At 37.9% G+C, this 17,514-nt stretch overlaps 1 protein-coding gene across 1 annotated transcript in view; it reads right to left on the reverse strand.

Annotated features, from left to right (window-relative positions):
- Positions 1-17,514, reverse strand: part of smyd3 (SET and MYND domain containing 3) — a 216,450-nt gene that overhangs the window by 24,140 nt on the left and 174,796 nt on the right. The window contains exons 7-8 of the mRNA XM_056256150.1: positions 12,569-12,671; positions 7,142-7,252 (exon numbers count right to left, since the gene is read on the reverse strand). Coding sequence (XP_056112125.1) covers positions 7,142-7,252; positions 12,569-12,671 — 214 coding nt within the window. The remainder of the gene's footprint in view (positions 1-7,141; positions 7,253-12,568; positions 12,672-17,514) is intronic.

The raw sequence follows: 17,514 nt of genomic DNA on the forward strand, positions 1-17,514 counted from the left end.
ATGAAATCACTTATCGTTGAACATGGTAAAACACACTGCAACTTGTCAATCACACCAAACCCTATTGAGGTTTTGCCACAAGACAAAAACAGTCCTTTTACCTGTACATTATGTCAGAATCCCTTTTACATTCTGGTCAGATCTGTATAATTATAAAATGGCTTTGAAGCTTTAAATTAAACATCTAATTGCTGCTTGCACAAAGGGGTCTGTACATGATGCAAAAACTGTTCTATTTGCTGCTCCTTTTCAATGAAAAAGCCATTTTCTCGTTAACGTGAACAGCCTAATTACAGGGAGCGAGTCAGGAATTGTAGACGGTGGTTCAGACTTTGTTTATTATTGTGTAAATTCAATAATCATGTTATTCATTACAGTACTGATTAGAGTGCACTGAGTTCGAAAAATATCCCACTGAACAAAGCATGACAGGAAGTCTAACGGCTTTAGCAAACGTATCCCATTTCATATAGTCCTACTACACATAAAAGCACTTTGCCGACAAAAGCACATCATAGGAATGTAGTAAGAAAACATGCCGAACTGCCAAAAATTATTCCTTTTTTGTTATGCAACAGGTTGTTGGCTTATTCACTAAAAAAACATGCACGTTTTAAGTACAGCAAAAATCTACCAGGAAAAAAAAAAATATTATATATGATTATTTTAATTTTTTTATTCTGTTGACTGCCATTGCCATAAATTAATTTGCTAAATTAACATGCAAACTTTTTTATTTAAAATCATCGGCAGATGCCCACCTCTTTCTGGGATGCATTAACTCTTCTCTTGCATACTATTTAGAATACTATTTGCATACTATAAGAAATGTGACACAGCTAATTTTTAAAGGAGATATGGCGCAAATGTGAAAGAACACTGAATACTAAAAAACTGAAAAAAAGACATGACCAGTGTGACCAGACAGTCCTTCATGAACCGAGTAACATCTGTGACCCCCCACTTGACTGTCAGACTGAATCACATCTCCGGTCTCGGGAGATTCTGGGAAGGTGATAACCTGAGCAACCCCTCCCTGTACTTAACTGCACATACAGCGGCTCTATTGTTTTAGAGTGTCAGTATGTCCTACTGAACTCACACAGGTTGTCAGATTACCGCAAAGCCGGTGGTGAATCAACAAATCCCTCTCATCAGAGTGTCATCAGTGTAACACTTCACACACCTCACCTGTAATTACCTAATACACACACACACACACGCACATGCACACGTTATGTTTTTGGGGGACTTTACATAGACATAATGATTTTTATACTGCACAAACTGTATAATCTATCCCGTAATCCTAAACCTACCCATCACAAAAAAACAAAACAAAAATCAGCATTTTTACATTTTCAAAAAACATAATTTAGTCTGATTTATAAGCTGTTTTCGACAAGGGGACCAAAAAATTTCGGATTTCGGATATTGCCAACTTTAGGGGGACATAAAGCAGGGTTTACCTGGACCACAATGAGAGTATGTGATGGAGTGTGATGATAAGAAATGTGCTAAACAACAAAAACAAGGAGAAAAAACTTTTTTTACTGTATTGTAGAAAATGTTTTTTTTAAGGTCAGAAATTAAATAAATACTATATACACTTTTGTTTAAATGTTTGGGGACAGTTACATCAAAAAAAAAAAAACTTTATTCAGTAAGGATGCATTAAATTGATCAAAAATGACAGTAAAAATATTTATAATGTTACAAAATATTTTTTATGCTGTTCTTTTGAGCTTTTTTTAAATGAAAGAATACTGAAAAGAATTCCACAAAAATAGTAAGAAGCACAACTGTTTTCAACATTGATAATAATCAGACATATTTCTTGAGCAGGAAATCAGCATATTAGAATGATTTCTGAATCTGATCATGTGACACTGAAGACTGGAGTAATGATGCTGAAAATTGAGCTTCGCATCACAAGGATAAATGACATTTAAAAATATTCAAATAAAAAAAACTTATTTTAATTTATAATATTTTTCACAATATTACTGTATTTTTGAACAAATAAATGCAGCCTTTGTGAGCAGAAGAGACTTTTAAAAACATTTTACAAATCTTACCGATCCCAGTACAGGCATAGAAGAAAATAAATAATTGTACTTTTAAATAAAAAAATGTTCAATAATTTATTAAATGAATATTTCCATAATACTCAGTCTCTATGATATTCTGGTGCCTAGGCTCAGGCCTATTCACCTTTTATCCAAAAATGACTTGCATTCGGTTGGTTGATTGATTGATTAATGGATGGACGGATAGAAGAAACCGATGCATGGACAAATAGATGTGAGTTTGTAGTACCACACATATCAGTTGTCCTAAAATCCAAAACATTTATGAAAAACAAGCTTAAAAAGCTTCCACTGTTTCTACCACTGTTGGATTCAGGGATGAAACCCAAGTCTCCATCTCAGCAGCCCTGAGCAAGAGCGTTTATTCTTATCCGCACGTATCTGACAGATGACTCAAGCAGAGGTCAGTCCGAGCAGCTGTGTAGGTGTTAACAGCAGGATAAAGCCTCTTTCTCTTGAGCTCAGAGCACAGTTATTTAGCATGGTATGCCGGCATGCAGGTGCAAAATAACCACAACATAAGCCTGGAAGGAACTTGTGTACGCCACTGACATGTTGGAGCACACACAACACCACTTCTGTTTCTTTATGGCAAGCCCTTTTGACTTTTAATCATTCCCAGGATATAAATGGCTATCAACAATTCAATTTTCACTAGTTAAAATAATCGTTCTTGCTATCATGAATGGAATTTTTACTAGTAACAATAGCTATTTTTGATATTAGGAATTACATTTTCATTTGTGAAAACTAGGGCTGGGCAACGATTAATCGCATCCAAAATAAAAGTTTGTTTACATAATATACACTCACCGGCCACTTTATTAGGTACCCCATGCTAGTAACTGGTTGGACCCCCTTTTGCCTTCAGAACTGCCTCAATTCTTCGTGGCATAGATTCAACAAGGTGCTGGACGCATTCCTCACGGAGTTTGGTCCATATTGACATGATGGCATCACACGGTTGCCACAGATTTGTCGGCTGCACATCCATGATGCGAATCTCCCGTTCCACCACATCCCAAAGATGCTCTATTGGGTTGAGATCTGGTGACTGTGGAGGCCATTTTAGTACAGTGAACTCATTGTCATGTTCAAGAAACCAATTTGAAATGATTAGAGCTTTGTGACATGGTGGAAGTAGCCATCAGAGGATGGGTACATGGTGGCCATAAAGGGATGGACATGGTCAGAAACAATGCTCAGGTAGGCCGTGGCATTTAAACGATGCCCAATTGGCACTAAGGGGCCTAAAGTGTGCCAGGAAAACATCCCCCACACCATTACACCACCACCACCAGCCTGCACAGTGGTAACAAGGCATGATGGTTCCATGTTCTCATTCTGTTTACGCCAAATTCTGACTCTAACATCTGAATGTCTCAACAGAAATCGAGACTCATCAGACCAGGCAACATTTTTCCAGTCTTCAACTGTTCAATTTTGGTGAGCTCTTGCAAATTGTAGCCTCTTTTTCCTATTTGTAGTGGAGATGAGTGGTACCCGGTGGAGTCTTCTGCTGTTGTAGCCCATCCGCCTCAAGGTTGTGCGTGTTGTGGCTTCACAAATGCTTTGCTGCATACCTCGGTTGTAACGAGTGGTTATTTCAGTCACTGTTGCCCTTCTATCAGCTCGAACCAGTCTGGCCATTCTCCTCTGACCTCTGGCATCAACAAGGCATTTCCGCCCACAGAACTGCCGCTCACTGGATGTTTTTTCATTTTCGGACCATTCTCTGTAAACCCTAGAGATGGTTGTGCGTGAAAATCCCAGTAGATTAGCAGTTTCTGAAATACTCAGACCAGCCCTTCTGGCACCAACAATCATGCCACGTTCAAAGTCACTCAAATCAACTTTCTTCCCCATACTGATGCTCGGTTTGAACTGCAGGAGATTGTCTTGACCATGTCTACATGCCTAAATGCACTGAGTTGCCGCCATGTGATTGGCTGCTTAGAAATTAAGTGTTAACGAGCAGTTGGACAGGTGTACCTAATAAAGTGGCCGGTGAGTGTATGTGTGTGTAGTGTGTATAATTATTTTGTATTTATAAATACACACACATGCATATATATATTTAAGAAAAATGTGTTATTAATATATCAAATATTTATATATAATATTAATTATGTATAAATATACATTAAGTATATACATGCAAATATTTCTTAAATATATACATGCATGTGTGTGTATTTAAATATACAAAATAATTATACACACTACACACACATATTATGTAAACACAAACTTTTATTTTGGATGCGATTAATCGCGATTAATCATTGCCCAGCCCTTCTTGACATCAACAATAATGTCCTCATTGATATCATTCTTGATATAAAAAAATTACATTTCAAATAGTAAACATTTTTTTTCTTGATATCTGATATTGCATTGAATTTTGCAATATACACTCACCGGCCACTTTATTAGGTACCCCATGCTAGTAACGGGTTGGACCCCCTTTTGCCTTCAGAACTGCCTCAATTCTTCGTGGCATAGATTCAACAAGGTGCTGGAAGCATTCCTCAGGGAGTTTGGTCCATATTGACATGATGGCATCACACAGTTGCCGCAGATTTGTCGGCTGCACATCCATGATGCGAATCTCCCGTTCCACCACATCCCAAAGATGCTCTATTGGGTTGAGATCTGGTGACTGTGGAGGCCATTTTAGTACAGTGAACTCATTGTCATGTTCAAGAAACCAATTTGAAATGATTAGAGCTTTGTGACATGGTGGAAGTAGCCATCAGAGGATGGGTACATGGTGGCCATAAAGGGATGGACATGGTCAGAAACAATGCTCAGGTAGGCCGTGGCATTTAAACGATGCCCAATTGGCACTAAGGGGCCTAAAGTGTGCCAGGAAAACATCCCCCACACCATTACACCACCACCACCAGCCTGCACAGTGGTAACAAGGCATGATGGTTCCATGTTCTCATTCTGTTTACGCCAAATTCTGACTCTAACATCTGAATGTCTCAACAGAAATCGAGACTCATCAGACCAGGCAACATTTTTCCAGTCTTCAACTGTTCAATTTTGGTGAGCTCTTGCAAATTGTAGCCTCTTTTTCCTATTTGTAGTGGAGATGAGTGGTACCCGGTGGAGTCTTCTGCTGTTGTAGCCCATCCGCCTCAAGGTTGTGCGTGTTGTGTTTTCACAAATGCTTTGCTGCATACCTCGGTTGTAACGAGTGGTTATTTCAGTCACTGTTGCCCTTCTATCAGCTCGAACCAGTCTGGCCATTCTCCTCTGACCTCTGGCATCAACAAGGCATTTCCGCCCACAGAACTGCCGCTCACTGGATGTTTTTTCTTTTTCGGACCATTCTCTGTAAACCCTAGAGATGGTTGTGCGTGAAAATCCCAGTAGATTAGCAGTTTGTAATTAGCAAATGTAATTCCTGATATAAAAAATAGCCATTATTACATGTAAAAATTCCATTCCTGACATCAAGAATTATCCTTTTAACTTGTTGATGAATCAAAAATTCATATCCTAGAAATGATTAAAAGCCGAAACGGCTTGCCATATTTCTTTTTTCACTTGCACATGCATTTGATGGGATAGTTCAACAAAAAATGTAAATCATTGACTCAACCTCACATTCCAAACCTGTTATGACTTTCGTTCTTTTGTGAAATACAAAAGAAGATATTTTAAAAAGGTTTTTGTCCATACAATGAAATTCAATGGGGTCCATAAAAACATTGGACCCCAATAACTCTCATTGGACAAGAAACATTTTCTAAATATCTTTTTTTTTGTGTTCTGCAGAATATGGAAGCTTGTTTCCGCCACAGAATAAAACAACAACAAAAGAAGTAGTTTTTTATCTCACAATTTAGATTCCTCTTTTTTTCAGAGCAAGTACTGTACGCAGTCAAATACTAGAGTCACTGTCACTTAAAGGTGGATCTGGTGAAGAAGCTGTCAGCGATCTGACTTTACTTGGGACAGTGATGATGGTATAAAAGCTCCAAAAGGTAACAAATATGCTTTATTTTTTTTCTGCTGTAATTGTTACTCTAATATCAGGAGAGTTTTATATTATCACAATAGGTAGAGATCCATCCATATTAGATATAGATCTGGGTTGCTAAAGACTCGAATATGTAATAATGATTCTTGCATTCTCCTCTAGTGGCCGACCGAGTAGCTCTTTTTTTTTTTCGGAGTTGAGCACAATACATTTTTTTAGAGGAGAAGCGACAGCATTATGAATGATTTTAAAAAGTAAACAAACATTCGAATGCCTTATCAAATTTCCAAAATGTAAAATATTATACTTGGTCATTATTTTGCAGTGGTGATATTGACAAGTCTTTTTTATCATGGATCTTAAGGGCTGTTTTATATAATGATTCAAGTGGTCTTAAATAATCATTGCACTTAAGTAGGTATTTGATGCCTCAATGGTAAGAGAGTTTCTTATATGCCTGAAATTTATAAGATTAAAAATAGATTAGAAGATTAGAAATAGAATGCTTACAATTTTCTGGGAATCAACATACAAAATGGCTTACTTATTGGTGTTTGTGCGTACTAAGTATGGAGGAAAATAGGTACTTTAACATCCAAAAAATGACACATTTCATCTTTAAATTCCCATCTCTCCTCGCTCCATCTTTAGCATTCATTCGTCCGCTCTCATGCATGCCATCCGAAGCTTTATTCTTGACATGCTCCTGTCATCGCAGTGATGATCACAGATGACAGGGCCTGCTGAGGACAGGTTCCCCGGGGCAGTGCTGAGAGACCGGTGATGGTCTAGGACCGGGTCTGACAGACTTGACACATCATCAGATGCTTTCGAGTGCTGAGTGGGACAGACACAGAGCAAAAGAGCGAGGAAAAGAGAACATGGAGGAGAACAGGGATGATAGATAGTGATCCCGCCAGGACACAATGAGGCGGGGAGAAGCCTTTTCCAGGAGTGATGGGGTGAAAGTGAAAGAAATAGAAAAATGAGGATAAAGGGTGGATAAGAAAGATCAGGGAAGGGAAGATGGATCTGAGGGGATGTTCACACGGCTCACCTTGTCCTCAGCGGTACAGCGAGCGCACTGACACAAGAAGTGGTACTGCTCCTGTAATCGGGAACGTCTCTCTTTGCTAGGTGCGAGGACATCGGTGTAGCTTATAGTTAGCTAAAAAGAGGGAGAGATTAGAGATGGTTAGTTGAAAGATTTCAGGCAACTAGAAAACCCTGGTAACTAAACACTAAAATCAGTCATTTTAAATGCTATAAGGAAATTTAGGCATTGTTTTGATGTAGAGTATGAAAAATGGATATTCAGGTAGTAATCCCAAAATGCATTCATGCATTGCAATGAAATCAGAAGAGATGTTCATTCAAGATGAATGGAATCGAATTAGAAATACATTTGTGTCATATTTCCACATACCGTACAAAAGTTTGTGGTCGATATTTTTTTTTGTTGAAAAAAATTGTCTTATGCTGCCCAATTCGTCATTTATTGGATAAATAATACAGTAAAAACAGTAATATTATGACAAATTTAAATAACTTTTCTATTTTAAAATATTTGAAACTGTAATTTATTCCTGTGATAAAATGCTGAATTTTTTAGCATCATTACTTCAGTCTTCAGTGTAACATGATCCAACCGAAATCATTCTAATATATATATATAAAAAACAGTAAGATTTTAAACAGAATTTTTATTGTAACAATTTAAAAGTCTTAACTGTCAATTTGATCAATTTAATGCATTTTTGCAAAATAAAAGTATTAATTTCCATCAGAAAACAAAACAAAAAAAAACTTACAGAGCCCAAACTTTTGAATGCCAGTATATTACGCAGCCCCTAAAGGGACCTTTGCAAAAATAAAAATAAAGGTCTCTTTAGAGGCTCCGCAGTATATTGTATAATGCTTCAAATAAATTATTTATATATTTTATTGGGTAAAAAAAAGTATAGAATAAAAAAATATGCTGAGTTATGCTGAATAAAAACTGAGTTTCCTATGAAGGGTGTTTCAAACAAAAAAGGGTACAAGGCTTCATTTGGGTTATAGGATGATGCCTTACTGTCTAGGCAACTACCTTCTAAGCCTTAGAAAGTAAAGTTGCCTATGTAGACAGCAGACACAGATGCTGCTCACTAGGGTTTGGAACAGAGCCAATGTCTTATGGCAGTTTAGCCTTAAATAATGAGAAGTCTGCCTGCTGAGCTAACATGAAAAACACTTATTGTAGCCTTAACTTTCCAATTCTGCAGGATGTAAATGAAAAGAAAACGTGTCTTTGCTTTAATGGGCATTGTTTGTGTTTATGTGTTAGCCATTAAGAGAGATATTCTATTTATTCTGCATTGCATCAACAATTTTATTATTATTGTTATTAAGTGTCATACACTGTAAAAAAAATATTGTTAATTTAACTTAAAAAAGTAAGTAACTGGCTGCCTTACAATTTTGAGTTCATTGAAATTATAAATTTGAGTCAATACAATGAAGAAGATTGCTTTAATCAACAGAAACTCAAGATATGATGTTATATGAACATAAGTTGATGTGACAAAAAAAAGTGATGACAAATCATGATAATATTTTTTTTTACAGTGTATCACTTACTTAAAATGTGCAGTATAAAACCACAGAAAGCTGCATAGAATACTGTATCCCACAATGCAATGTGCTTGAACATCCACTTCCCCAGACAGGAAAAAAAAAAATCAGACCAAATTGTGTTATGCTATGTCTTGTGTTCTGTTACATTGCATTTATGTAAATCTATATTAGCAATATATTTCTGCCATTTGTTGCATATTTTTCAATATATATAAAAATGTATCATCCCATCGGTCTAACATGACAAATGAATCAGAAGCAACATCAACCATGATTTTCACCTTTACATCGCCATCTTGACTCATTTGATTAGAATTTTAAAAATAACTTTTTCGCTAAAATTTGATGAAATATGTAACAACCACATATTTATTTCCAAGATGATAGCTGAACACTACTTACTAAATTAAATATGCAATGTTATGTAGTAGGGTCATGTGACAATAAAGTAGCATGCTGCATATTGTTTCACCTGTTATCTAAAAAAAAAAAAAAAGACAAAAGAAAAGAAAAGTAAAGACAATAAAAAGTATGCATGACCGCATATTCTGCACAGTATGCAGAAAGCGTTTCCATTTCCAAACTCTCTCGTGGGGAGGTCAAATATAGAGAGTGGGAGATAATTGAAAACAGTTATTCCAATGAATGAGTTATTGAGTGAAGCGGAGAGAGAGAAAACTAGACCGTTAGAAAGAGTAGAGTACATACAGAAAAGATGGGTAAATAGAGAAAGCAACAGAAACCGGAAGAGGAGAAAACGAAAAACCGATCCAAAATGAGTACGACCCTTATGGGCAAACAGTGCCGTGTGTACAGTGTGCAGATGTGTGTGGGTGTATGAATTATAATCGTGCCGTGCGAATGCGTGTGTGTTTGTGTGTGTGTAAACAGTGTCTGTGGGACGATGAGCACTTGTGTATTCTGCCATATCGTACACCTATAGTGTGAATTCTCATTACTTCCTGTGTACAGAGAGCTTGCTGGTAATTTCATTCCAGTTCGCTTTTGCTCCCTCGGCGTTTCCTCCCACTGTCAGAGGGAAATTAAGCATGACTGCCTGATTTACTTGGGAATATCTAAACTTTCGGAGCAGAAATAAACAGAACGGACGAATAATGAGAGTTTGTCGAGCGTGTCGAACAGGGCCAATGCGAAATACCACATCCCTGCACAGATTCAGGTGTTAATGTATATGAATATCTCGGCTTTCTACTAGTTATTCTGGCTGGATGTGTGATGGATGTGTGCGGTCAGGTAAATAGGTTTAAATGAGCTCTGATTAGTCGGGAGTGATTGTTAAAGAGTTCTGCAGGACGCTCTGGATGAGAGTGTCTGCTAAATGCAGTAAATGTAAATGTAGGATGTTGCTTTTAGATTTATTCACGGGACGACTGCATTAGGGTGAAGTTAATCTGGCAGGGGCTCCGTTAAGTGCCTGCAACTGAGAAAATGTGGTGTGATGTGTATATTTTTTTGGAAGTTAAAATACTTTCTCCTGTCCTGGTTTAAAATGAATAGACAACTGCTATTTGTGGGCTGAAAAGTAAAACACTGTGGCTCCATGACACTATGAAAATATTACTTTGTTTATCTGAGAGTTTCTGGCTCAGTCAATGGAGTGAGTACGGGGCGGGAAACTGAATGAAAACATTTTTATTAACTGAAGTAAAAATAAAAATGAACATTACTGGAAAAATACATTTTAAAGTCCCCCTGTAGTCAATAATTTTATCCCTTAAAACTCACTTTTGATCACCAAAATTACATATTTAAATGTTTTTTCCTTAAAATAGCTAGAATGTAACTCTACACCCTTGCCTCATTTAGTATACGCGGTTCTATGAATATGCAAATTAGCCCCGCCTCCACTCACTCGCACCAGCTCAGAGATCCGCTCGCTGACGATCACACGTTGACCTGATGGTTACAAGGTAGTTTGTGACTTCAGAAACACCAGCGATTTCAAACCGTGTTTTTGAGACTGTCTTTGGTACACTGCAGTTTTATACACTCACCTAAAGGATTATTAGGAACACCTGTTCAATTTCTCATTAATGCAATTATCTAATCAACCAATCACATGGCAGTTGCTTCAATGCATTTAGGGGTGTGGTCCTGGTTAAGACAATCTCCTGAACTCCAAACTGAATGTCAGAATGGGAAAGAAAGGCGATTTTAAGCAATTTTGAGCGTGGCATGGTGCCAGACGGGCCGGTCTGAGTATTTCACAATCTGCTCAGTTACTGGGATTTTCACGCACAACCATTTCTAGGGTTTACAAAGAATGGTGTGAAAAGGGGAAAACATCCAGTATGCGGCAGTCCTGTGGGCGAAAATGCCTTGTTGATGCAAGAGGTCAGAGGAGAATGGGCCGACTGATTCAAGCTGATAGAAGAGCAACTTTGACTGAAATAACCACTCGTTACAACCGAGGTATGCAGCAAAGCATTTGTGAAGCCACAACACGCACAACCTTGAGGCGGATGGGCTACATCAGCAGAAGACCCCACCGGGGACCACTCATCTCCACTACAAATAGGAAAAAGAGGCTACAATTTGCAAGAGCTCACCAAAATTGGACAGTTGAAGACTGGAAAAATGTTGCCTGGTCTGATGAGTCTCGATTTCTGTTGAGACATTCAGATGGTAGAGTCAGAATTTGGCATAAACAGAATGAAAACATGGATCCATCATGCCTTGTTACCACTGTGCAGGCTGGTGGTGGTGGTGTAATGGTGAGGGGGATGATTTCTTGGCACACTTTAGGCCCCTTAGTGCCAATTGGGCATCGTTTAAATGCCACGGCCTACCTGAGCATTGTTTCTGACCATATCCATCCCTTTATGGCCACCATGTACCCATCCTCTGATGGCTACTTCCAGCAGGATAATGCACCATGTCACAAAGCTCGGATCATTTCAAATTGGTTTCTTGAACATGACAATGAGTTCACTGTACTAAAATGGGCCCCACAGTCACCAGATCTCAACCCAATAGAGCATCTTTGGGATGTGGTGGAACGGGAGCTTCGTGCCCTGGATGTGCATCCCACAAATCTCCATCAACTGCAAGATGCTATCCTATCAATATGGGCCAACATTTCTAAAGAATGCTTTCAGCACCTTGTTGAATCAATGCCACGTAGAATTAAGGCAGTTCTGAAGACGAAAGGGGGTCAAACACAGTATTAGCGTGGTGTTCCTAATAATCCTTTAGGTTAGTGTATACTAAGCAATGGTGTTGACTTTGCACATGGTTTGTCTTAAAACATATTAAAAACACCACACAGACATATAAACAACATTAAAAGCTTGATTTTCACCCAAGGGGGACTTGAACAAATAAAATAAAAATGACAATTACCAAATAACTACTAAACAATTAAAATACTAAAATGAGCTAATAATAAATAACAATATTTTAATTATAATTAAAATAAGCTATTGATATTAGAGAACGTACAAAAATGTAACTAAATCGAAAGGACAAATGAAAAATAAAAATAGAAATAAGAATAATATTTAAAAAAACAACCCACATAACAATAACTTTGAGTGGAACTATTTTTGCAATTCCATTTAGTGTTGCCGAAATAACTAAATAATTAATTAAAACAAATAAATAAAATAAAAACTTTCCCCCCAAAGAAATATTGGTAATGTTTTCTTGGGCCCTGTGACAGCTGAGACCCATACATATCCCTTTCTCCTGTGCCCCATACATTTAAATGTCCCAGGTCATTTAGAAAAGGACAAGGCGAGCGGGAAATAAGGTGTATGATAGTGAAAAAGCGTGAAAAAGAAAAGCAAAAAAGGACAAGGCGAGCGGGAAACAAGGTGTATGTGAGTGTGTATGGATGGACCTGTACCTCCTCACAGGGTCCGATGACCTTAACAGCTCGCAGCGTGAGTCTCTTGCCCTCGAAGATCATGACACAGTTCGGGTGGCAGTCGTGGTTCAGCAGAGACATGCTGGTTCAGACAAACACAAAACCAGGTCAAACCAGGAACTCTTGAACCGTGTGTAAGCACAATTCACTAGCAGTGTCTCAATGGATCCTCAGCTGGATTTCTCACCCTTAATTAGCCCTCGACTATAACAGACTAGCATCGAAGGTTCGAAATACTACAAGAAAGTACTATTAAAATAATACAATTATATTAAATATTTTAATAATCACATAACCTATTTAAATGTATATAAATATTTCATATATACTCATATATTTATATATGATTTAACTAACTTTTGTTTTTGTATTGTTTGTTTGTTGTATGCATAAATCTATGCTGATTTGACAAATAAGACCCAAAGGGTGTGAATTTAGTTCATTCAGCCTGTCAAAACACACAGGAAAACTTGTACAAACTCATCAAAAATCCAATTTTTTCTCTCTAAAACAGATTATTTTTTTTTTGCATTGTTTGTCCTCATTAAACATTGAAATCAAACTGCAAATCCCTCATAGTCTCCATTCTCACTTTCTCTTGCATCTAAATAAATAATGCACAAGGGCAGTAACTGCTAAATAATGGAACACAAATCAGTCATCACTAATTAATTAACTAAAGAAACAAGTTGCTGCAGTCAGTAGACGCCGAAAACAAGAAAGCTGACATGTTTGCCAGCGGGACATTTGTCTTCTTGAATGCGATATGATGAAACTGCCGTCTTTCCGGCGGGTTAGGAAAGCGAAAGCGACAAGGCGAGAATGACAGCAATGAAACGACACTGATGTGACACTGATGATCTTCTCAAGACCCTCGCCGTCTGCGTTGAAGATGAGATCATCACTGACGATGACCTTAGTGACCTTTTTGGATGCTGACATCACATTCATTTACAATAGCTATTTTTGAATTTACAAAAATGCATCCAACCAATCATATTAACAAATATTAGTAAATATAATCATATGTGTCACTTGCACTAACACTTTATCTTCTATTCTATATCTATTATCTTGAATAAATGTAGATGTGTCACAGCTGCTGGCTGGTGGGTTCAGAAAGATCAGGCTTTAGGATCAGTAAAGTGATATTTAATAGAATCAAGAAATGAACCGAGATAATCCAATAAACAGACGACGATCATTTCCAGGTGGTAACGTTAACATAAGACAATGAACAGAAGCTTACTGAGGGTATAAATGCACAGTCAAACATAGGAGCAAACGAGATCATTGACAAGGTGATTAACAAGGCATAGGTGAATGAAAAGAACTAATAAAACACATGGGGAAAATTAGGTCGAAAGGAAAATGAGCAAACAAATAGTGAACAATGAAAACAAATAGTGAACAACGTGACAGCATGTAACTGACAATATGAAGGTATATATATATGGTAACACTTGTACCAATTCTCACTTTTGGAATATATAAAATTAGATATTTTACAGATATTTTCCAAAGATGTAGAGTGATTTATAATTCCAAGCTCCAAAAAGGGGAGTTAAAATCATAATTTAGAGAGCCAAAGCTCTGATTGAAAAAGATAATGGTTCAAAACAACATGAGAGTCAGTAAATGTCATGTGGCTAAAATATGAATTTAACGACTAATTAAAGTGATCGGCTAATCCAAAATGCAAGATACGTATTCAGTGTGTATGTGTAAACCATGTTTGAAGTCTTTGTGTCGGCTAGTACTCCCTTGCGGTAAGATTTTAGGAGATGGCGAGCTGAATGCATGTATTTACATTCACACAAGCATGATAGAACAAACACAGCAATTATAAATCAAGCACGAAAGCACAATTATCCATTATACGTAGACAAGAACACATGCTCTTCCTGGCTGCATCGGAAGTCATTTAAAAAAACAAATTACTTGTGTTTGTCATGGTCTGGGGAAGATTCAACATTGCCTAAGACCGGCGTATAAAGCAGGCTTAGAGTCGGCCCACCCAGCCGACGGTAAACAGACGGGCCTCGCTCTCACGGGACAACCTTTCTGCGTCATTATCATTTCTCGGAGACGTCGACAACTTTGTCTGAAGCCTTGATTCTACCTTGGCCTCACATCCGATCTGAACACTTCTTCTTAGCTTATATCTAAACAGCAATTTTGGCATCTGCCTTTCTGGTTGTGTTTGTTCACTGTAATCCCAGAGGCCCATATTCATAGACGCGAAATGTTTCCCATGGATGTTGAATATGGAAGCCGTGCCAGTTTAATGGCCCACACAGGGAGGCTGGTTAGATATATCTGAAGACATTTTATCTTTAAAACTCGTTTTGTTATTCTTCTCGCTAGATTGTTTTGCTGGAAAGAACATAATAATGCAATCTTCCATAATCCAACATAAATTTTTGGATTTTTATTAGCCAATGAAACGGCCTTGGCAATAGGCCACACCCTCTGAGCTCTGATGATTAAGCTTCACACGCCAGTGCTTTTCATTTACAGGATATTGTTCATTCACTGCCAACTCTAAAAGGAATAAATTAAATCAAATCAAAAGTAGAATCAAATGAGGGCTTATTTGCATTTGCATTAAGATTTTCACATCCTAAAATGTATGAATAAAATAAGAAGTTCATTTAAATTCAAGAAAGAGTGTTAAAAATGGCAGGTAAAACTAAAATAAAGCAAATAAAAAAAATTATAGATATATATGTGCGATTTATTTTCTTTCATTATAAAATGGCTTTTTTCTTTTTTTATACAGAACCACAATAAATGATAATTTCACTTATAACGTTAGTCCAAAAAAAATTCATCACCCAATATTTTTTTTTTTCATGGGTGCTTTGTTGTGCATAACTTTACGAATTATATGGACTCCTTATATCATTTATTTATTTGATGTCCTTTTGGAGTCTCCAAGTGTCCTTTTTGGAAAGACACCTACTGGTTTACTTTGCTAGATATAGCAAATGATGACAAAATGAACGGGTTAAACAATATACACTCACCGGCCACTTTATTAGGTACACCTGTCCAACTGCTCGTTAACACTTAATTTCTAAGCAGCCAATCACATGGCGGCAACTCAGTGCATTTAGGCATGTAGACATGGTCAAGACAATCTCCTGCAGTTCAAACCGAGCATCAGTATGGGGAAGAAAGTTGATTTGAGTGACTTTGAACGTGGCATGATTGTTGGTGCCAGAAGGGCTGGTCTGAGTATTTCAGAAACTGCTAATCTACTGGGATTTTCACGCACAACCATCTCTAGGGTTTACAGAGAATGGTCCGAAAAAGAAAAAACATCCAGTGAGCGGCAGTTCTGTGGGCGGAAATGCCTTGTTGATGCCAGAGGTCAGAGGAGAATGGCCAGACTGGTTCGAGCTGATAGAAGGGCAACAGTGACTGAAATAACCACTCGTTACAACCGAGGTATGCAGCAAAGCATTTGTGAAGCCACAACACGCACAACCTTGAGGCGGATGGGCTACAACAGCAGAAGACTCCACCGGGTACCACTCATCTCCACTACAAATAGGAAAAAGAGGCTACAATTTGCAAGAGCTCACCAAAATTGAACAGTTGAAGACTGGAAAAATGTTGCCTGGTCTGATGAGTCTCGATTTCTGTTGAGACATTCAGATGTTAGAGTCAGAATTTGGCGTAAACAGAATGAGAACATGGAACCATCATGCCTTGTTACCACTGTGCAGGCTGGTGGTGGTGGTGTAATGGTGTGGGGGATGTTTTCTTGGCACACTTTAGGCCCCTTAGTGCCAATTGGGCATCGTTTAAATTCCACGGCCTACCTGAGCATTGTTTCTGACCATGTCCATCCCTTTATGGCCACCATGTACCCATCCTCTGATGGCTACTTCCACCATGTCACAAAGCTCTAATCATTTCAAATTGGTTTCTTGAACATGACAATGAGTTCACTGTACTAAAATGGCCTCCACAGTCACCAGATCTCAACACAATAGAGCATCTTTGGGATGTGGTGGAACGGGAGATTCGCATCATGGATGTGCAGCCGACAAATCTGCGGCAACTGTGTGATGCCATCATGTCAATATGGACCAAACTCCCTGAGGAATGCTTCCAGCACCTTGTTGAATCTATGCCACGAAGAATTGAGGCAGTTCTGAAGGCAAAAGGGGGTCCAACCCGTTACTAGCATGGGGTACCTAATAAAGTGGCCGGTGAGTGTAAATGGTGTATGCTTAATTTCACGACAAGTGTGCGATTAATCGCACAAAAACGGCACAATTAATCATGCTTAAAATTTTGTATCTATTGACAGCCCTATATTGTAAATATATAGAGTGGTCATATGTTAATGTGCTTATGTTTGTGATTTCTATTTTCCTATTTACCAACTGTTGCAGCTTAGTTCCCATAAATGCTCTGGGTGGAGCATTTGCTTACAAAGCAGATTGAACTCTTTTATTTTAAAAGAGCAAAGAAAATCTTATTTCCAAGATATTCCTCCTTTAAGTCATATTTAAAAAAAGGACCAAATTTGAGCTTATCAATGATGTCAGAAAATAGCTGTTAGCTAAGCCGTTGTCTGCACACACACACACACACACATTAAGCTCAAAGCAGACCATTTAACCTGAGTGAAACTCTCTTTTATGATCCTCCTTTAATCTGTGCTTTTGATTATTCACCCATAAACAGCCCCTAAGAGCCCGACGCTCCTCACTACATACACAGGGGCCTAAACTCAATCTTTACATGTGGTTTCTAAGTAATGACGAAAGAAAATATATCTCATTAAAGCAAGTCTGTGCTTGTAGCCCTAAGCACCGTGCTCAGTAAACAGAAGACGGGTTAAAAAAACGAAAAATGGTGAACAGAGCTGGGTAATGAAAGAATATGGAGGACAATGGGATGATTTC

The sequence above is a fragment of the Rhinichthys klamathensis genome, unplaced genomic scaffold (genome assembly GCF_029890125.1).
Source record: "Rhinichthys klamathensis goyatoka isolate OS25496 unplaced genomic scaffold, OSU_Roscu_1.1 h1tg000123l_1, whole genome shotgun sequence".
In the NCBI taxonomy this organism is placed as follows: domain Eukaryota; kingdom Metazoa; phylum Chordata; class Actinopteri; order Cypriniformes; family Leuciscidae; genus Rhinichthys; species Rhinichthys klamathensis.